General features: G+C 38.7%; 1 protein-coding gene across 1 annotated transcript; it reads right to left on the bottom strand.

Moving 5' to 3' along the window:
- Positions 1-1,775: 1,775 nt before the first annotated feature.
- ZMAT1 (zinc finger matrin-type 1) lies at positions 1,776-21,029 on the bottom strand. Its single transcript, XM_040999965.1, has 3 exons — positions 21,005-21,029; positions 4,558-4,657; positions 1,776-3,090 (listed from the first exon to the last, which is right to left on the bottom strand). The coding sequence occupies exons 2-3, from the start codon at positions 4,647-4,649 to the stop codon at positions 1,776-1,778; spliced, it is 1,407 nt and encodes a 468-aa protein (XP_040855899.1). The 5' UTR covers positions 4,650-4,657; positions 21,005-21,029.
- Between the last annotated feature and the right edge of the window lie 2,316 nt (positions 21,030-23,345).

Here is a 23,345-nt window from a genome sequence, read left to right as displayed (position 1 = left end):
GTTTATAGTGCTGAAGCATGATTTTGCTGAACCTGGCTGTTTTTCAGGTAGTCTAGACTGGCTCATAACTCTAACAAGACATTTGTCAACAGTTGAGGTGCAGAACAGTTTTAGGAGGGGTGTGCAGAGAAATCTTCAATACCTTAGTGAGGAGTAACTAAACTTTGTGCCCTACCTAGTAAGGTATAAGTAAATCCACGCTAAATTGTGGGATCTTTAAAAGGTGAAGGTGTGTGGAAGGGGGAATCTCTAGGCCTATAGAGCTGTATCATAAAAATAAAAAGGAAAAAAGGTAGGAATTAGCACCAGATAGTTGAAATACTCAGGGCATTGCCTCTATGAGAAATTAATGTAGTTCTGCTGGGATCCTAGTTAGTACTTGTTAGAAGGTAGTCAAAAAAGCACAAGACTAGGCCCTTCTCACTCTCTGACTTCTTGTCTCAACATACGGTCCCTCTTATAACCAACCTCAGCATGAAGCTTTCAGCAGACAGAAGCTGAGTTGATGGGACAACCTGATTCTGGACATTTAGCCTCCAAAATTGTGAGCTAAGTAAACTTGTTTTATTTATTAAACTCTCAAGGTAAGCATTTTCTTATAGCAATGGAAAATAGACTAATACACAAGAATAAATTTAAATACTTTATTATAAACATTTTGAGAATATAGACTGATTTTTGTATCAGTACTTTTGAGAACTTTTTAAAACTATATATCTTCTAAGTTTATTATAGACTTCTTTCATTTTCCACTTTTAGAACTAGAAAATACAAAAATACACTGCAAATTAGATTTAATAAGGAAAAAAATAAGTAAATTATTCATGTGCTTTCCTTGCAGAAAGCTAAGAATAAAAACAAAGACATAGTAACAACGATAAAGTATCATGAACACCAACACATGAAAACAAGAAATGGATTCTGAAATGCCTCATAATTTCTCATTTAAAATAAATTATCACCCTTGAGTAAAAATTCACTGCCTTATCAATTTTATGAACAAAGTATAGTTTCAATTAACAAAATTCATTATATGTAATAAACATGAAATTTTTAAGAAAACAGAGGAAATGTAATTTGACAAAAAGGTATTGAATACTTTTGATATACTTATTTTTGCTAGAGATTAAACTGTTCATACAGAAAAATTTAAATGAGTCAATTTCAGTACACCAAATTTTTCAACCTTAAGGAAACAAAACTAAAATATTTAAAATCCAAGAGTAGACTCAAAACATCAACAGGGTTTTTTTTTTTTTTTTTCCAGGCTTCTTGGTCTCTGAAGTTTTCATGTTCTTGTTTTTCAGAGACTATGTTTAGTGTTTTTGGTTAATTCTTTCAAACTTCAACTATTCTCTAAAACAAAAGCAAAAAAAAAAAAAAACAGCTTTGCTGGACTGAAACTGACTATACTCAATTCTCCTTTCCTTCATCTCACACTCTTGCTTTTACCAAAGTTTATTTTCATAACTGCTTTCTTTGGCTCGTCCTTGAGAAATGGAACTGAAAAATTCAAAGGTGGTTCATTCTAAAAGATTTAACTTTTGTGGCTTTTCTTAAACAAGTTTCGTCTTCTGTTATTCTCTATGTTCTTATATTCTTTCCCAGAGGATAGTCGTAGGCTTTTTTGTGTATTCTTTCAATTACACTTTAATTTTTACACACACCAAAAAGCAAGTTTTGCTGAAACGACACTACTTTTATCTGATGACCTTATTTTTGCCTAAATCCATTAGAGTAACTGTTTCCTGTCATTCATTCTTTGAACTGAAAGTTCAAAATCCAAGAATTGATTCATCCCAAAGAATCTCTTCTTCTGTCCTTTCTTCAACAGGCTTCTTTCTCTCCTTCTTGTGCTTGCGTCCTTTCTCATCAGTTCCACCATGTCTTTTTCTCTTTTTCTGATGCTTAAGCTTTCCTGAACTGGCCCTGACTTTATATTCCTTTCTATCTCTGTGATGAATGCTCTTGTCTTTGTCTAAATCTGTATCCTCACAGCTCTTTCTCCTCTTATGCTTTGACTGTCCCTTTTCTGGCTTTTCTTTGTCTTCATCCAGATGTCGTCTCCTCTTCCCATGCCTCCGTTTATGATATCCTTTGTGCCCACTGCTGTATTTTGCTGATGAGAGGTGTTTATAAACTTCAGATTCTGCACTGTTTGAACCAGAGTTATTGTCTTGCTGATTGAGGCTCAAGAGCACTGGTTTTTCTGGAAAATAATCTCTAGGGTGCTGATAGCTCATCCAATCTAAGCCCTGTTTGTTGTCATCAACTGGTAAGCAACGAGGTAACTTGTTTTCCACTGCATGTGAAATATGGTATGGCCCTTGGTGGTTCTGGAAAATCTCAAACGGGAGTCTTTGCTCAAAATTTCCATGTCTAGGTTTGGTATCAATGATTTCTCTGTGCCTATGAGTTTCCACAGAGCAATCATCTGTCTCTCTGAAACACAATTTTGGCTCCAGTGCTCTTGATTTATGCTGCTGAGTATAGTCTAACTCATTTTGGAAAGACTCACATTTCCTCTCTGAATGAGCTGGGAACCAGGGAGATAATTGCCTTTTCATTGGTGAAATATTGTATGGATGTTGGTAAGTCTGGGAAGTCTCAAATGAAAATTCTTGCTCACATGTTCTATGTCTTGGTCCATAATCAACCATTTCTCTATACCCATGAGTCTCGGTAGAGCTCTCTCCCATTTTTCTAAAACAAGTATTTGGATCTAGTCCTCTGGACTTCTGAACTTTGATGTATTCTTCAAGTTCATCTTGGAAAGGATCATTTATCTTCTTTGAATGAGCTGTTAAAAAATCAGGTATCTGGTTTTCTACTCTTTGAGAAGTAGTATGTGGTTGTCTGTATGTCCAGAAAGTTTCAGATGGGAGTCTTTGGTCAAACGTTCTATGGCTAGGTCTGTAATCAGCTTCTCTGTACCTATGTGATTTTAATGAATCATCTTCCATAGTTCTAAAATAAGTCATGGGCTTTAGTTCTCTGGATTTCGGCATGTTGATGTAATCTGCATAGTTGTATTGGCAAGCGTTTTGTGTCTGTGTTGAATTCTTCACTAAATTGATAAAAAGAGATTCTCTGAAAAGAATACAACAAGAGTTAAGGTTATTGTATTATTTTATTCTGAAGATTTACTTTTCTCTGCAAAACATTATTAGGATAGGTGTTTGGAGCAGCACTTAAGACATAATTTGGGAAATATATATCCCATATCACTGCGTCTGGGTTCCCATTCCAGCTCCATTTCTGACTTTTGCTTCTTGCTAATGCACACTTTGGGATAGTTCAAGTGGTTGGGTCTCTGCCCATCATATGAGAGACAAGGGTTGAGTTCCAGACTCCTGACTTCATCCTGGTGTGATACTGGCTATTGCAGGCATCTGAGGAGTGAATCAGTGTATCAAAGATCTCTCTACTTTTCTGTCTCTATTTCTCTTTGTATGTCTGTCTGCCTTTCAATTAAAAAATGTTAAACCTGTCTAAATAAAAAAAAAAACAGCAAAAAAACCCCACAAATTTTAAAAGCTTATTGTACCATGAGCACTACAAGTAATACTTTGCTAAGAAAAAAAAAATAGCAGAGATAGTCAGATAACACTTGGAACTCTCACAATTTTCATGCAAAAGAAAAAAATTCTTAGGCCTGAGATGGAACCAAAGATGTGTATAAAGGAGCACACACATCTGATGCTGTTGTAATACTAAAGCTATTAAGACATGAACCCAAATCGATCATTTGATATGGATTTCATATAGTTTTAGGTTAATTAGTTCCTTGCATAGGTCTGTAGCTGAGACAGTTATTCATTCTGGAACCATGAACTTAAAATGTTTAAATATAAGTTTATTTGGTCAATCAGGCAATGTAGCTCCTAAGTATCTTAAGCAAATAATATATTCTGCTAGAATAACATTGATTTTAAAATCAATAAACCAATCATACAATAGTTAAATGTCCCTCTGTCCTGCAACCTGAATTGCCTATTGCCCAAATCTTCATTCAATCCTCATTTCCTTAAAACAACAAAACAAAATTGGGAAGACTTTTATTGAGCTTCTAAGTGCAAGGCCAAGGACCTTACACATCATACTTAATTTTAACAATCTTGTCTCAGAGCAATCCATAGTAACACACTTAATGGGAAGAAAAATCTAGTATTCTGATCCAGATCTGTGTAATAGAAAGATATCTATTTCCAAAAACTCTGTTCTGAACTAAATGCCTATAATTAAGCTAAGTTCTCAATTTTTAAAATTTTTCTTAATTTCCATAATTATATTAAAAATTATCCTTTATCGTCTCTCCAAAAAGGCCAGTGTGGTCTGATTAAGAAAGTTACCAGTCATCAAGTTCTGCCAGTATATTTTAATGATTACAAAACTTGGAGAATACAATGTTCAGTGTGTTACAAATATTGAATACCATGTAAATGTTCAAATCATGGGGAAATGACTGCCTAGTGTATTTGTAAAACACATAAAAGGGCACGAGATTAGAAGTCCTGGTCTTTGGTGTCCTGGGAATATTTGTTGGAAAACACTTACTTAGCTTGGTGTTCACTTCCTTGCATGTGAGACCGGAACATATCTAAAGATTTAAAGCTGATATCACAAATATGGCAAACATAGGCTTTCATACTAAATGCTGAAAAAAAATAGAGGATTCAGGTTAGGGTCAGCATGGATAATTTGAGCTGTCTCAAATTACATAATGTTAGAGCTGGACAAGAATTTATCAGAGATGATCTACTTGAGGTTGCTCAATAGAGTCCAGAGAGATAAAATTATTTTAGCCAATGTCATAAAGTCAGTTAGAAGTAGAGTTAGCCTTTCAGAGTCTTTGTCTCTTAATTTGGTGCTCAATATTCTTCACACTATGTCGTAAAGCTTTGCTAATCTTGATTTCTTCTGGAAAATCACCCATTTGTCTGCTTACTATTGCAAGTGCAACAGACATCTCAAATTTAATATGTCGAAACAATCTTTGATGCTTAGTCCTTTAGCATGCGCATATATATATGTCTGTATATAGACATATGTATATATAGACAAAGATAAGGAACAGAGATAAAGACAGAGAAAAAGATGTTTCATCTACTGGTTCACTCTCCAAATGGCAACAATGGCCAGAGCTTGGCAAGTCCAAAGTGGGGAGCTGCTTCCCGATCTTCCACATGAGGGCAGGGGCCCAAGGCCTTGGTCATCCTCCATGCTTTCCCATGCCATTAGCTGGGAGCTGGATTGGAAGTGGCACATCCGGGACATGAACTGACACCATACGAGATACCGATACCACTGGTGGAGGATTGGCTTGGTAAGCCACCGTGTCCATGGCCTCACAGCCACAATATTTTTGTCTGTGCTAATTCTTTTCCCACCTAACCAAGACATGAAATGTCCCAAAGGATTAAAAACAAAAACGAATTTTGCTCTCTTACCTGAGATCACTATAGTGCATTAGGTATCAAAAGCAATTTCTCCAGTTTTTAAAAAGGAGAGAGGTTCAGTGAGCCCCACTCTCAAGATAAAAGCTGAAACCAAAGTTCTGAAACAACACTGCTGGTTACTACTATACAGAACCATGAGACTGGAACTGCGTAACAGCTACTTTACTGCTCTGTTCCTCAGGTAGAATTAGAAGCAGAAGGTTATTTTTTATTCATTTGTTTTATCTCATGAAACTTCAACATTCTGTTTAGTCAGAAGAAGCAAATTAGTGAACTCCATGAGCCAAACATAAACTCAAAACCACTGTAGGGGAGAAGGCAGTAAATTGGTGGCTGTAAAGATTTTAGGTACAAATAAGGTCATCTTCTAAATCAGAAAGTCATTCTAATTACTTAAAGAAAATTTAATTATTATCATGTAATGATATCATTTACAAAGTTGAGAAAAAATTCTAAAATTTGTAAGCAATTACAATAGACCCAGAATAACCAAAATGATCCTGAGCAAACAAATAGATAAATAAATCAGGCTAGAGGCACCATAATATCTTATGAGTTGTAATCATGGTACTCCCATAAAATCTAACACATGGATCAGCAAAAAGGAGAGAGGCCAGAAATTAATGCATGTACATACAGGAGCCAACTGATCTTTGACAAAAGTACTGACCATACATTGGAGTACAGATTATATTTTCCATAAATGGTGCTGACCAAACTGGATGCATATATGTAGAAAAATTAAATTAAATCCATTCTTCTCAACATATACAAAATCATCTCGATATGGATCAAAGACCTAAAGTTATGTCTTTAGACTATGAAGTTGTTAGAAGAAATTGTAGGAAAAACACCCCAAGACACTGGTGTCAGGAATGAGTTGTTGGAGAAGGTCAGTATACATGACAAAAGCAACACTAAGCAAATGAATCTATATCAAACTTAGAAGTTTCTGCACAACAAAGCAAACTATAAATAGACTGAACAGACATCAAATTGAATGGGAAAACAGTATTTGTGAGCTATCCATCCAACAGAGGATTAATAGCCAGAATATATCAGCAATCTAAAAACCTCAACAACAAAACAATCCAGCCAGTAAGAAATGGACAAAGACAGTTCTCAAAAGGAGAAATACAAAAAGCCAATAAATATGTGAAAACTGCTCAACATCACTAAAAATTAGGGAAATGCAAATCAAAACAATGTTGAGGTATCATCTCACCACTGTCAGAATGGCTAAAATCTAAAAGAAAATGCTGGGAAGGATGTAAAGAAATGAGAACATTTACACACTATTGGTGGGATTATGAATTAGTGCAGCCACCATAGAAAACAACATGGAGATTTCTTAGAAAACTAGAAATAGACTTGCCATATAATCTAGTGGTTCCACTTCTGGGACCAAAAAACAAGAGCATATTCTATCAAGCAGATATCCATGCCACCACATTTATAACAATGATGTTCACAACACCCAAAACATGCATTCAACCAAGGTGTCCATCATCATATTCCTGAATACAGGAAATGGCATATATATATATATATATATATATATGGGATACTAATCCAGTGTAAAACAGAAAGACGTTCTATCATTTGCAACATGGATGCAGATCAAAGACATTATCTTAAACAAGCTGTATGCAGAAAGACAAATACTGCATGTTCTCTTTTATATGTGGAAGGTAAAATTAAAAAAAAAAAAAGAAAGAAAAAAGTCAAAAGAAATAATTGTCTGTGTGCTCACAACTACTCCAAATCTAGTTTTATCGATCTTGGTACTATAACTTTATCAAATCACTGGTTAAGTAAAGTATGCTACTGGACCAGGCACGACCGCTCAGTGGCTAAAATCTTCGCCAGGAAAGCATCAGGATCCCATATGGACACTGATTCATGTCCCAGCTGCTGTACTTCTCTTCCAGCTCCCTGTTTATGGCCTGGGAAAGTAGTAGAGGATAGTCCAAATACTTGGAACCCTGCACTCATGTAAGAGACCCAGAAGAAGTTTCTGTCTTCAGATTGGCTCAGCTTCCGCCTGTTGCAGCCACTTGGGGAGGGAACCAATGGATGGAAGATCTTCCTCTCTGTCTCTCCTTCTCTATGTAAATCTGACTCTCCAATAAAAAATAAACAAATATTAAAAAAGAGAAAATCGGGCCCGGCAGCATAGCCTAGCAGCTAAAGTCCTCGCCTTGAACGTGCCGGGATCCCACATGGGCACTGGTTCTAATCCCGGCAGCTCCACTTCCCATCCAGCTCCTTGCTTGTGGCCTGGGAAAGCAGTCAAGGACAGCCCAAAGCTTTGGGACCTTGCACCCACGTGGGAGACCCAGAAGAGGTTCCTGGTTCCTGGCTTCGGATAGGCATAGCATCGGCCGTTGCACTCACTTGGGGAGTGAATCATTGGACGGAAGATCTTCCTCTCTGTCTACCCTCCTCTCTGTATATCTGACTTTGTAATAAAAATAAAAATAAATCTTAAGAAAAGAGAAAATTACATTACTGTAGTTTAGTGATATGTGATTACTTTAAAATTAGTTGTATATGAACGAAATATCTTTCAATTGTACAACCATTGCTAAACTAGACTCCTTTTGCCTTTACTTGTTAAATCTATTTGGTGTCACATTAAACTCTTGATTATGATGTAAACTTAAAATTATGGAATAGAGGTGCCAGCATGGTGGTATAGCAAGCTAATCTCCACTGGCAGCACTTGCATCCCATATGAGTATTGGTTCAAGCTCTAACGGCTCCACTTCCAATCCAGCTCCCTGTTAATGTGCTTGGCAAAGAAGCAAGGATCAGTCAAGCCCTTAGGTGCCTGTATCAATGTGAGAGCCTGGGAAAAAACTCCTGGATCCTGGCTCTAATCAGCTCAGCTCCAAACATTGTGGGTACTTGGGGAGTGAACCAGCAAATGAAAAATCTTTCTTTGTGTCTCCTCTTCTCTCTGCAGCTCTGATTTTGAAACAATAATAAATGTTTTAGATAAGTTTTGGCTTTAGTAACACCATATGTATGTTGGTTCCTGGTCCAGAAGTTCCACTTGTGATCTAATTCTAGGGGTCCTGGACAATCAGTAAAGAATGGTCAAAATATTTGAACCTCTTCTACCCATGTTGGAAGACACATTTGAAGCTCCTGGCTCCTGGCTTCGGCCTGGCTCAGCCTAGTCCCAGCCCTGCCTTTGCAGCTACCTGGGCAGCAAATTAGCAACTGGAAAATCTTTTTCTCCCTCCTGTCTTTGAGATAAATGCACAAATTTTTAAGAAAATTTTTGCCTCAAAAACTAAAAAGAAAGAAAGAAAGAAGAAGAATAGTAAAAAGGATGAGAAGGTGGAAGGGTGAAAGAAAGAAAGGGAAGAAGAAAGAAAGTGAGATGGGGAATACCATTATACTTTTATATTACTATCTATGGATTGTGTTGAATCTGCTAAAAGCTAAAAGTAAAAGTATGACTTGTAAAACTATTGAAAAAGGCACTCTGAGCCTGGCATGACAGCCTAGGGCCTAAATCCTCTCCTTGTACGCACCAGGATCCCATATGGGTGCCAGTTCCTGTCCCAGCTGCTCCACTTCCCTTCCAGCTCCCTGCTAGTGGCATGGGACGACAGTAGAAGATGGCCCAAATTTTTGGGTCTTTCCACCCATGTGGGAGACCCAGGGGAGGCTCCTGGCTCCTGGCTTCAGATGGACTCAGCTCTGGCTATTATGGCTACTTGGGGAATGAACCAGCAGATGAAAGACCTTTCTCTCTGTCTCTCTTTCTTGTGCAAATCTGATTTTCCAAACAGAAATAAATAAGTAAATGTTTTTAAAAAGTGGTGCCAAGCGCCTGTAGTCTCAGCTACTCAGGAGGCTGAGGCAGGAGGATCGCCTGAGTCCTGGAGTTCTGATTTGTAGCGCGCTATGCCGATCGGTTGTCCGCACTACGTTCGGCATCAATATGGTGATCTCCCGGGAGCGGGGGGCCACCAGGTTGCCTAAGGAGGGGTGAAGAGGCCCATGTTGGAAACGGAGCAGGTCAAAACTCCCATGCTGATCACTTTATAATTTGAATTTCCATATTCTTTGATATCAAGAAAATGATTCTTTGGATGACAGACATCCCTGCCCCCCCCCCCAAAAAAAGCAAGCAGAACTGAACTGAAACTATTTAACTAGTACTACAACAATCTATCACAAAACAATACCGCAACGATAATACATTAGCTTCACTTAAAACTGTAATGTTTCCCAAAGTTTCTTGTTAAGAATCACTTGAGCTGTTATTTAAAATACAGATTCCCAGACCACTCCCCTGAGAACTGTTCCTGAGACAGGAGAGGTAATTTGTATTTTAAGGAATACCGTAAGTGATCATTCTCAGACACTCTGTGAGAAATATACATAGGAAATAACTTTCCATTTCTTAGTTTATCTACCAGACTCTGGGTTGCTAATGAGTTCTTGATTTGAGATCGATGATTTCTGAAGATTCTGGATTTTCTGCAAAGCTAAGGACTAAATCTAGTATTGTGCATCTTCACAGCAATCCTGTGAAGAAAATTATTTTTAAAGTTTTTTTTTTTAATTTTATTTGAAGGGTAGAGTTACAGAGAGAGAAAGAGAAGGAGAGAAAATCTTCCATTTGCTGGTTCACTCTCCAAATGGCCATAACGGCCAGAGCTGAGCCAAGCTGAAGCCAACAGCCAGGAGCCTCCTCTTGGTCTTCCACACAGGTACAGAGTCCTAAGGCTTTGAGCCATCCTCTACTGCTTTCCCAGGCCACAAGCAGGGAGCAGGATTGGAAATGGAACAGCTGGAACTCAAACAAGTGCTCATATGTGATGCTGGTGCTGAAGATGGAGCCTTAGTCTACCATACCAATGTGCTAGCCCACTAAGATGATGATTATTATAGATTTTGAGGGCTCTCCAAGTTACGAAAGATAAGTAATAACCCTGATTTCCTCTAGATAAGTGATTCTCAATGTTGGTAATACATTAAATTAACGTCAAAAACTTTCTTTCCAATTACAGTTCTACAGCAGATTAACTAAACTAGAACCCCTAGGGAGTAGAACTGGACTCATATCCATTGAGCGCTTTCCAGATGAATTTTTCTGTGCAGCTACAATTGAGCATTCACCCTAGATTATTGAGCCAATGATCTTCATACTTGTAGATTCATTGTATTTCAAAGCTTTTGTGTGTTTATTCAGTTTATAAAGTATACCGTATCTAGTATCCACCACAGTTTCTTTCCCATTTCTTCACAAATCATATCAGAAGTAAGGCTGCAATAGAAGCTATACAGAGGTTTAAAGAAGTAGCTTGTCACACAAGAAAGATGAAAAAAGCAGTTAAAGAACAGTGGTCTGATTACTATTCCCTAGGTTTCTGACTTTCTCACTCATTAATTCTCTATTTCTAGAATGTAGACACCTAAAAAAAATTATATATCCTAGTTTTTGAAAAAAAAGTATTTATTTATTTGCAAGGCATAGTAATAAAGAAAACAAAAGAGACAGAGAGATAAAGAGACCTCCAATCTGTTGGTTTATTCCCCAAATGGCCACAGTGGTCTGGACTGGACCAGGCCAAAGCTAGGAGTCAGCAGTTTCATTCAGGTCTGTGATGTGGGTGATAATGACACAAGTACTTGGACCATAATCTACTGATTTCCTAGGCACTTTAGCAGGGAGCTGAACTGGAAGCAAAATAGCAAGGACTAGATGAGACTTTGGTATGAGATGTTGGAATTTCAGGTGGCAGCTTAATGTGCTGCATTACAATGCTGGCTCCAGAAAGTCATCTATCAAATTGGGTAAAAATTCATTTTGTGAATATGTAAATCATTATTTATCACTCCCCAAGACCAGAATTTCTGATCTAACTCTCCTGGACCTTTCCTCCAATATGTTTCTTATCATCTCCATTCTCTTATCTCAGAGACTGCCTATTGGCCTTGTTTAACTTTATGGTTATCAGTCCTGCTGTGATTCCTACTTCCCATATCCAAAGATTGAGTCCTTTTGAATTTTTTACACTTTAGAGTCTTCCATAACTTAACACTTGGGATCCCACTCTTCTAAAGAGATCTCCATCTCTTAGCTCCTTGAACTAAGGTCAATGTATGTCTTCATACTCTAAAACTGTTATTCTCAATAGTTGTTTCATATCAGAATCCCTAAGAAAATAATAATAAAAAATGTAATGTGTAGGTCCCAGGGACAATAATTTAAAATTTGATCATAGAGATTGCTTAAACATTGAAATTTCCTTTTAGTAGATATATAGGTAAACATTCATGCACATATAGCCCATCTAGAGGAACTGTATAATAGAGACAATCATATCGAGATGTGAACACAATGCAATCTGCATCTCTACTTCCAAATCAAAGATGGACTCCCAATGAACCTGTCAATTAAATCTTGACAATAGGATGCTGGACTCTGCCATTCTCCATACCTACAATGTCAGGATACGCTTAAATAACAGAACGATAGACTTGTGACTGTCTTGTGATGGATTATATTATTGTAACAAAATAAGGGAAATCAGTGTCAAGAGGTGGGGAGTGGAAGTCCCAGAGCCTTTAAAATTGTGTCATAAAACGAATTAATTTGAAATACACACACACACACACACACACACACACACACACACACACACACACACAACATATAGTCGGCATTGTGGTTTATCAGGATAATCCTCTGCCTGATGTGCCAATATATCAAATGAGCACCAGTTTGAGTCCCAGATGCTCCACTTCTCCAGGTGCTCCACTTCTACAGATGCTCCAGATGCCCCCTACCTATGGCTTGGGAAGGCAGCAGAAGATGGCTCAAGTCCTTGGGCTCTGCACCACAAGGGAGACATAAAAGAATCTCCTGCCTCCCAATTGGGATTGGCCCTGTTCTTGCTGGTGTAGCAATTCGGGGAATGAACCAGCAGCTGCAAGATATTTCTCTCTCTTTCTAGTAAAATAAATATTTTTTTAAAAGAAAACTAGGGCCTGGCGTGGCGTCCTAGCAGCTAAAGTCCTCGCCTTGAATGCACCAGGATCCCACATGGGTGCTGGTTCTAATACCAACAGCCCCGCTTCCCAGCCAGCTCCCTACTTGTGGCCTGGGAAAGCAGTTGAGGACGGCCCAAAGCCTTGGGACCCTGCACCCGCGTGGGAGACCTAGAAGAAGTTCCTGGCTCCTGGTTTCGTATTGGCGCAGCTCCAGCCATTGTGGCCTCTTGGGGAATGAATCATTGGATGGAACATCTTCCTCTCTGTCTCTCTTCGTCTCTGTATATCTGATTTTGTAATAAAATAATCTTTTTCTTCTTAAAGAAAACTAGCTTTAACAAAGAGAAACAAATGTATTTGTTTGAAAGGTATCATGGAGGGAGAGAAAATTAAGGAGGGAAGTTTACTAGTTGGCTCCTCAAATAGCTACAACAGCAGGAGCTGGGTCAGTTCAAAGCCAGCATTTGCATTAGCAGGAATTTGGAATCAGGACTCCAGTTATTTTAAAATGGGATGTGTGTGTTCCAAGCAGCATCCTTACTGCTACAATAAACACTCACCCTCAACTGTAGAGTGAACTACAACACACTACTACAACAGCCGGGGCTACACAAGGCTGAAGCCTAGAACCCAATCCAGATCTCCCATGTGGGTGGCAGGGACCCAGCCATTCAGGTCATCAGTTCAACATCTGCTGTCTCCCAGGATACACATTAGCTGGAAGCTCAAATCAGGAACAGAGCTGTTATCTTGAACTCGTTCAAGGTAGGGATATGATAGGGAATGCAGGTATTCCAAATGGTGTCTTAAGCACTCTGGCAAATGCCTTCCCTGAACACTGGATTTTCTTTCTGTTTTTTAAAGATTTATTTATTTTTATTTCAAAGTCAGAAATACAGAAAGGAGGAGAGACAGAGAGGAAGATCATGTGCCTGATGATTCACTCCTCAAGTGACCACAACAGCCAGAGCTACGCCAATCCAAAGCCAGGAGCCAGGAACTTCCTCCAGGTCTCCCACGTGGGTGCAGGATCCCAAGGCTTTGGGCCGTCCTCGACTGCTTTCCCTAGCCACAAGCAAGGAGTTGGATGGGAAGCGGGGCTGTCGGGATTAGAAATGGCAACCATATGGCATGCCTGCGCATTCAAGGCGAGGACTTTAGCTGCTAGGCCACCGTGCTGGGATTCATAATGGATTTTCTAAAAACTCCCTGCTATCCTCGGAGCGCACCTCCCGTTGGGGATCTGGGTGGGGCTTTTCCCTTGGTTACTCCCCTAATTCCAGATACAGGGAAAAACGATAATATTAGTGTGGAACCAATGGTATTACCCACTTTCACCCTGTCGCCCTTGACCCTTTGTACCCTAATTAACTAAGTAAGATTATTAAAAAATAATTAAAAAAAAAACAAAACAAAATAAAAACTCCCTACTGATTTTAATGTATTCTCAGTCAACACTGAGAATCATTGGTATAATATCTTAAATGGGTAAAAAGGAATTGATGTTTACATATAAGTATAAATGCAGCTTAATGAAATTTATCTTATATACAAAAGTAGAAAATGTCCAATTTATTTGTTTTGGGATTACAAAGGGTATTTTTTAAATCTAATATTTATTAATAATAAGTTAGGGGCCTGGCAAGATGGCCTAGTGGCTAGAGCCCTCACCTTGAATGCGCTAAGATCCCATATGGCAGCCGGTTCTAATCCCAGTGGCTGGCTTCCCATCCAGCTCCCTGCTTGTGGCCTGGGAAGGCAGCAGAGGACGGCCCAAAGCCTTGAAACCCTGCACCTGTGACGGAGACCCAGAAGAAGCTCCTGGCTCCTGATTTCAGATTAGTGTTGTTCCAGCCCTTGTGGTCACTTGGGGAGTGAATCAACAAATGGAATATCTTCCTCTTTGTCTCTCCTCCTCTCTGAATATCTGACTTCGCAATAAAAATAAATAAATCTTTTTTAAAAAAGAAGAAGATGGTTAGTACACATATGTATATGTATGTATACATGTACACTTCATCTCACTGAATCCTTTGAAGTTACATTTTCACTTTATATCTGAATAACTGGGCAAGTGACTTTAAACATATCCCGAAATCTATGCTTACTCCAGTATGTAACGCTGTCTCTCAATATGCAATTAGTAAAATGAATTGAGAAAGCCTCTGCCCTCATTATCTATGAGTACTGAGAAAGATACCACAGAATAAAATAGGATCTTTTGTCTCAAGGAGGCAAATTCACTTGTGGAGCTATAACCGATGTAACTGTCAACTAATAATGAAGCCTAAGGGAAATCAGAGAAATGGAAAAAAGAATACCAAGGAGCTGTGACGGATCTTGGAGGACAAGAAATATGTGAATTTTAAGGAAAGTAAATGAGGATATTCAAGGGCATGAATACAATATCAAGTGTGGCAGAAACAAGAATGAGAATGATGTATTGAATTCAAATAATCTGTTCCAGAAATGTGGCACCAAGCACCATGCTAGACACTAGGGGTAGAAGAGGAATATAAAAGCTGGGTTGTTCACCAGTTCAGTGTGAGAAAGAGATACAGGAACAAATGATTTTGATTTCATTTGTTAAAAGCAAAAGAAGTACGTTTACGAGGTATAGGAGCATAAAAAAACAGACATTTGTCTTATTATGGGGTGTGTGGAAGGATAGTAGTGGAGATGTTGCCTTAGCTAACTTGAAGAATGAAAAATAGGCAATAAAGAGTTGAGAAGAGCATTGTAACAACAGAAAATAGAATGATAAACAGCACATAAATGTTTATAACACTTTCCTAAAATCTGATATTGGTGCAGGGTAAAATTAAGGAGATGAGATAGGAAAGGCAAAAATGAGTCAAATAAAAGAAAGTGTATGTTATGCTAAGGGTCATTTGTATTCCATGCATTGAGAAACCCTGTAGGAGTTTAAGCGGTGAATGACACGTTTGGTCAGTTGTGGAGAGAGATTGATTTCAAACCCACAACTGACCAAACGTGTCATTCACCGCTTAAACTCCTACAGGGTTTCTCAATGCATGGAATACAAATGACACACTGAAGAACAACTGCAGACAGAAAGGGGAAACAGATGTGAAGTAAGTATACCAGACCGGGCAAATGATGAGGGTATGGACTGGAAAGGTTTTTACAGAGGTAGAGAGACATGAAAATAATGGCAAAATGTTTAGCTTTTTTCTTAAACTGGAAAAACTTAGTGACTGAAGGAGAGGTTTGTGAAAGGAGGAGGAGAAAATTATAGGGATCTGAAGTCATTTCCAGAATCCTAGTTTGGTAACTAAGTAAGTGATTAACTCATTAACTGTAATTGGAACTTCAGAAGGAAATGGTGTTTTAGTGGGTAAAAGAGGAAGCTACAGTAAATATAAGTTTGAACACACAGAGTCTGAGATATCTGTGGGGTTTCCATGTTACAGTGTTCAAGTGGTGGTTACACTTGTATACTGGGGTTTCAAAGGAGATAGGCTAGAGAGATCTTGAAGATGTTAGATTATTGGGGCAGTTCAAATAGTCAAGGTGTATTATAGCTCCCAAGGACAATGTGTAAGCGAGCAAAAGAGTAGCAACACCAAGATCTAAAATCCCGGGAAGTGGCACTTTTAATATGGTATAGAGGGTGAAGACTATAAAAAGTCCTTGAAGTAAAGAACAGGGAATTATAAGAATAAACAGGAAAGAGTGACATCACAAAGCTAAAGTAAAGTGTCTCTTGAATATATTAATTTGGAGGTCACTATGACTTTGGAAGAAGTAACTTTAGTGAGTGGGTAGAGTAGTGTAATGACGGCTGGCGGAATGTGTGTCAACAAACGGCAGTGAATTGAGCAGTGAATAACAAGTGAAGACAGCAAGAGATTACAGAGAAAAAAAAAAAAAGAAAAACTTGCCTGAGAAGGGAAATGGAGAGTATAGTAATTAAATTGGAATCTAAGATTACAGGAGAATTTGTTTCAGGCAAGAAATTTGTCATCTGCATTTGATGGCCAAATGTTTCTTGATAAAGTAAGAAAGAAGCTTGTATGAGAAGTATGAGGAAGGGTAGCATAGAGCAGGGGAAGGAGTCTTGGAAAGCAGTATGGTATTAAAATCAGGATAGTGAAAGTAAAGAAAAAGAAGTGATTAAGTAGAACTAAAGGCCCAAAGAGGTTTGACACAGAGTCTTTGAAGAGATACTCAGTCTCTAAACTCATAAAATTTTTGACAACATATTAAGTAGATTGAATATAGAAGTACAAAAGGTGGGAAGAAGAACCAATCCCAATCTGGAACCTTCCCACTAGAGTGAGAGAATAATGACGAGATGTAGGTAAAGCTTTCCAGAAGGTGGTTACAATATTAAAGTGTGATGTGATGGCAGTGGAAATGCAATGCCTACAGAAAGGAGAAATCGTTTTTTAAGATTTGATGCAATTTGCTAATGAATAAGATATAGAGTGTAGTCATGATGCCCTTGAATATTCAAGTGTAGGTAACAGAAAACAGAAAACGGAGGGAATTCAAATCGGTTTTAGACAAGATTATTAATTCAGTCTTAGATATGTTGAGTTACAGGTGAAGGTGAGGCATCCACATGCTTCACTGGGATAAAGTTAGAAAGATAAACAAACAAAACTGAAAATGCCTTCATACTTTAGTTTCCATATTGTTATAGTAGACATTTCTGTGCTAATAAGAGCTGAGTTAGATGAGGGACATGAAGAAAGCAGCTAAGAATGACAAAGAAGAAGAGAAAGGTTAAATATGCGAGAAATATTAAGCAATAGTGGATGGGAAGGAAGGCAGAGGCAGAACGGATGAACTGTTAAATAATTACATTAAACTATTTTTTTTTTCCTTAGGAATTGCTCACTTGTAATATGAAGCTTTTTCTCTTGCTGTTCTTTCAATCAGATGCTTTAAAATCTCTCTTTTTTTAATGTTCCCATTTTTTATTTTGAGACACTAGTCAAGGTTGGGTTGAAAAATCTGCTCTTTGGGCTCTAACTTCGGAGACTAATGTAAAATCACTGCAATGTGGTTAGATTAAATGATGACGATGATTATTTCTCTCTCCCACCACCAGATTAGAATTATGTCTTGTCAAAAGACATTATAAACTAGTTGCTACTCAGTCAACCCTGAGTTTCACCAAACATTTGAAAGCAACATTACAGTAGTAGAAAGAATAAATAAGCAGTAGGTTTTGTTATGTATTGCATGTGATCAGGTGCAAATAAAATACGTTGCCTGCTTAGGACCTTTTTCTTTTAATGTGAGGAACTCCTTCTAAGAATGGGTAAAAAGAGGAAAAATTACCTCCTGTATGACATTCTGAAATGCAATTTCATTAAAAATAATAACAAAGCCCTTTTTTCCTGCCAATATTTTGAAATTTCTTTCTCTATGATGCTGCCTTTTAAAAATTTTCATATTAAGTCATACTGTACAAAAAACTTCAGATCAAATCTTATTAAAATAACATTTCTATATAAAACAGAAAAAGCAAGACTATGAGAATGTTTTTAGCCATTTAAGCTATTCTTAATAACCAAATACTCTTTAAAACTAAATAAATGTTATTTTTTACTGCAACACCTCAAAATTAATTTCTTCTTTCACTCTAATAACATTGAGCCTTCAGGGTGCTGAAAGAGGGACCCCTCTTCAGAAGTGAAAAAAGTACATGCATTTATCATAACTGAGTCAGATATATTAAACTATTTACACTAAGCCAAAAGTTATCTATTTCAGATACTTCAGGGCCCCAGTAGTTCAACTAAGTTTTCCTGAGATATTCTCAGCAGAAAATACATTCCAACAAGTTTGTAATTTGTCCAATGTCCAATAACCCTATCACTTCTATTTCCACAATTACCTAAATCAACATCCTCAATGATCTGGATAAAAACACATACAACTTCCTGGGAAGTAGGAAACTGACATAGTACAAGGACAGAAGAAATACTCAGTAAATGAAGATCACTAATTTACAGGAACCAATCTCTGATGAGGTAGGCCTACCTTTGTGTCAGTTTCTAGCTTTAGTACTGAAAACATAGATGGGTTCCCTGAAAGACCTTGTGTTATGCAGGCAAAAGAAACACAGAGGAAAAGGCTTTCACGCTGCAGTGAGAATCAGTAAGAATTACACAAAAGAAGAGAGTTACAGGGACATTCTAGGAAAAGCAGCATGAGTAAGGATATAGAAATACGATTGAGAAGTACGGTTAGGGGTTTGTAGAAAGCATAAGTGTTCTGTAGGTATTGACCCACATAAATCATGGTAGGAAATAGCAGGTGGACATGCCTGGAAACTGTGGTCAGGGGCAAGATGGTAAAAAGCTACAGAGTCCAATTTTTATCCTTACCATATGGAGAAACAGGAAGAGCTTTCAAGAAGAGAAATGGCATAGAAACATTTGTGCTTTAAGTAAAACCCTGTAGAGGTTAAATTGAGAGTGGATTTGCGGAAACAAACTGGAAGCATGAAAAGCAGTTAAGGGCCCGGTAGCGTGGTCTAGTGGCTAAAGTCCTCGCCTTGAACACGCCAGGATTCCCTATGAGCGCTGGTTCTAATCCCGGCGGCTCTACATTCCATCCAGCACCCTGCTTATGGCCTGGGAAAGCAGTCAAGGACAGCCCAAAGCTTTGAGACCCTGCACCCACGTGGGAGACCTGAAAGAAGTTTCTGGTACCTGGCTTTGTATCTGCGCAACACCGGCCATTGCGGTCACTTGGGGTCAGAAGATCTTCCTTTCTGTCTCTCCTCCTCTCTGCATATCTGACTTTGCAATAAAAATAAATAAATCTTTTTTAAAAAAGAAAAGAAAAGCAGTTATGAGGTTGTGGCAATATTCTAGGATAATGTTTTTCAAAATTTACTGAGTACAAATCACCCAAGTATCTTGCTAAAATGCACACTCTGATTCAGTGGGTTTGAAGAGGGTCTGAGATTCTTTTTTTCTAGAAAGCTATCAGATGATACTAACCCAAAACCCATGCTTTGGAAAGCAAAACTAGGAAGGATGTCAAGGATCTGAACCAGTGTGGGAAGAGAAGGACTAGAGATACAGAGGGCAGGGATAAGCAGGAGGTAAAATAGACATGGCTTGGTGTTTCATTGAATATAGAAAGTGGAGAAGACTGTTGGTGATTTCAGTGAGCTGCAAGTGTCCACTTTGAAAGACTGAGAGGCTGTGATATAACTACAGTATCCAGGTGAAGTAATAATTGCCATTTGGATGTGTGAGTCTGTAACTTGACAGAAAGGTCATAAACATTCAGATGAACAATGAAACCAGGAAAACAGATTACATTAGGTAAAGTAAGATCAAAGATGGGGCCATAGGAATACCTACCTATAAATGAAGAATTATTAGAAAACTAAAATTCTATAAGAGAACTAGGTAAGAAACCAACACCAAAAACACAGAAGAGCAAGAGGATAATGGGTTACACATAATAAAGAATAAAGCTTCAAGAGAGAATAATGAAAATTTTCACATGAAGCAGTGAGGTCTAATAAAGAAGGAATTGAAAACGAACAGCGAGAAGTGGGAAGGACTTGAGTAGAAGAATATGAAAGGAAAATAAAATACACTGGTCGTGAGAAGGTGCCTATGGCACAGGAAGGGAACAAAAACAAAACCAACAACAACAACAAAAAACCAAAATCTGGTTAGAAGAACAAGTGGATCACTCCAGTCAGGACCAGTCTCTGTATTTTACCTGAATTCTTGCCACTCTTTCTTAGCGTGATGTTCTCTGTTCATCATCTTTCCATCTCATTTGTATCAATTGAAATAAATTAAATGTAGGAAGATTTTCTGGATCGTAATGTTTAATTTCCTAATTCCCAAAACCATAAAAAGTCAATGTCTGTAGCCTCTTGCAATGAAGTGATATTACTAGTCTATGCACTTGCTTCTTCACAGAAAATGGTACATTCTCATTTGCATTCTCAAGAATGTCTGGCTTAGCAATGAAGAGATTCTTAAACAATATTTAATGAATGATTGATGCAATCACATGATACTAAATTAAAATACTTCTTTATGTACCAAAAAACTACACTGAACCATAGGAATATCTAGATTTGATTCTGAAATTAATAGAAGTTTGTCTAAGCCATTCTGGGCTTCATTTTCTAGAAAACAAAAAAGTAGATTGATTCAAAAGTCTTTCATCTAAAATTCTACTGGAAAGCTCTCATTCAATAGGAGTAAAAGGGCATAGTGATGATCTAGTACATTTTATAAAATACAAACTTCCTAGAAAGAGTTCTGGATATCTTTACTGTTTACCATTTGCATCTGATTTTGCTAGAAGAGGTTTCTCTCTGATCTTGTCTGCAAACGTCTTCCTAGCTTCATTTCTTTTGTGTTTTTTCCCAACGTAATGTTGTTGGGCCATTAATGGACTATTAAAAGCAGCAGGGCAGAGCTTGCAATATTTGTTTGGATTATTCAAATCCTTCAAATCCAAAGCACCGCTGGTAGAAGAAGGCATAGTCTTGTCTTTAATCCCACCTGGAGGAGGCCTGCCAGCAAGGGACTTCAGGGAGATTGGCTCTGAAGAAGTAGGAACAGGCATACCTGCTGAAATAGTTGTAATGAGAAGTGATTAACATTGTGTTCATGTATTAGAGCTGCATTCGTTATAAAGTGTAAAGAATTCCGAGATTTTCTAGAAGCTAATTATCTTTGGACTTCTTCAGAAGAGAGCTGAGGAACAGAGGTACTCATGTAAAAAATAATTTCCGTATATAAGAATGAAGATTTTAATATGTCTGTCATAAAAGAATCCATGCTCTGCATTATGTGTTGCCCAATTAGATTAGCAAGAAGCATAAATGATCAATGAAAGCAGGAGAGCTATCCTAATATGATTATTTGAAATTAGTAAAGGTAAATACATAGCACCAACCTTTTAATCGGTGTCTTTCTTGAATAACATAATTAGATATCTATTTAATCTAGATTTCTGACGTTCGCATCAGAATAAAACATAATCACTTAAGTCCATGAAATATTTTATGTTTTCACAGTTCCAGTTATTTCATAGTTCTTTTTACAATATTTATTTTCATTGGAAAATCAAATTTAGAGAGAGACGGAAAGACAGAAAATTTTGTCCAAAGCTTCACTCTCCTGGCTGCAACTGTTGCAGCTGAGCAGATCTGAAGCCAGGAGCCAGAAGCTTTCTCCAGGTCTCCCATATGGGTGCAGGGTCCCAAGGGTAAGCCGTCCTCTACTGCTTACCCAGGCCACAAGCAGGGAGCTGGATGGGAAGTGGAGCGGCTGGAACTTGAACCTGCGGGCATATGGGATCATTGTACGTGCAAGGCCAGCATTTAGCCAATAGGCTATAACAACGGGCCCCATAGCGCTTTCATTTACCCTCTTCTCTGAGGTCAAATCAATGAATTTTGAAGAGTGAAGATAAGATTTTTCACATCCCACTGTTTTTGTTTGTTGTTGTTATTTCTTTATATTGACAAGCAGAAAAGAAACATAAAAAATTATAGAGACCAGGCCAGAGGAAGATACCCACCAGAATACTTTTGGCATAGGTGGGGGGCAGACCAGGCTGAACCCGTTCACGTCACCTGCTGGTGAATCTAAGCACCAGAATAGAGTGTGGGTCAGGCCGGGTTCGGTCACGACGAAAACCAGTGCACATTACGGAATGGCAAGGTGGAGTGAGCCGTATCAGATGTGGTTGCAGCGCCCGAACAGCACATGTGAGAATCGGGGGGGGGGGGGGGGGGGGGAGGGGCAGAGCCGGAAGGGGGAAAGTGGGCTCCCCTGTTGGACAACCACTCCCACTGGAAAGCATGAGTTGGGATGGGGGTAGACCAGATTAGGCAGGGATACAACACCTGTGGGTCTCAGGTGAGCTAGATCAGTGACGGGCCAGGTTGGACTGACTATTGCACTGGTGCAAGCAAAAATTAGAGTGGGTGAGAGTTGGTTGGGCTTAGCCGCAGCATCAGCTGGCAGAGGATGGCACTGGGAGTTTAATCTGCCAAATTGAACTCCAGAACCACCTGGAGAGTGCATAATCCGGAAGTTGGAGTGGCCTAGTAAGGAGATAGTGGGCACCTCCTTCTTGGGTCACCACTCCCACTGGATAGCACAAAAACCAGGACGGGGTGGCTAAACAGAAAGGCACCCACCAGTATGTGTGTGGACTGGATAGTGGGGTTGGTTGGGTTGAACTAGGCTTCAATGCTCATTGACATGTATGAGAACTAATTGGGATATGGGACAGACTGAACAAGTCTGCAGTACATACTGGCATACATGGGAAGGGGCAGGCCTGGTGGGGGTTAGGGGTAGTCACCCCGGCTAGGCTGTAGCTCCCACTGGTTAGCGTGAGGACCGAGTATGAAGTGGGTAGGATCAAGCTGGACTACAACACTCATCGGTTTGCATGGAAGACAGGGCTGGAAAACATAACTGACCCAGCAATTGCAACCACCAGCATGTGCATAAACTCATTGGGGCTACGGATGGTGTCAGACCCTGTACTGGCAAATCAGGTTTGGGATGAAGTTTCTTTGGAAATCCCTTCAACTGAATTGCTAATCTCAGAACCCCAACCATGAAAGGACCATGTCAGCCAGTGGATTCTGAATAGATTTCATTGCGATTGGAATGGCAAGATTGGTAGCAATTCAGAACTGTTGAACTATCAACTGCTTAAGCAGGATCCTCGGAGCGTGCCTCACATCAGGGACCTGGGATGGGAGGGAGGCTGGGTGGGGCTTTTCGCTTTATTTCTCCCCTGACCCCAGATACAGGGAAAAATGTATTAGTGTGGAAACAATGGTATTACTCACTTTCCTGTAGCCCTTGACCCTTTGTT

The sequence above is a fragment of the Ochotona curzoniae genome, unplaced genomic scaffold (genome assembly GCF_017591425.1).
Source record: "Ochotona curzoniae isolate NIBS_2020 unplaced genomic scaffold, NIBS_Ocur_1.0 scaffold_1852, whole genome shotgun sequence".
NCBI classification, from domain to species: Eukaryota; Metazoa; Chordata; class Mammalia; order Lagomorpha; family Ochotonidae; genus Ochotona; species Ochotona curzoniae.
This window is presented reverse-complemented; position numbering and strand designations above follow the sequence as displayed.

Excerpts from the sequence above, each read along its gene's own strand:
- ZMAT1 (XM_040999965.1), bottom strand. The coding sequence starts at position 4,649 with ATGAAAGCCTATGTTTGCCATATTTGTGATATCAGCTTTAAATCTTTA. Across the intron at positions 3,091-4,557 it reads GGAAGTGAACACCAAGCTAA|AGAATCTCTTTTTATCAATT; the intron begins GTAAGTGTTTTC and ends TATTCTTTTCAG.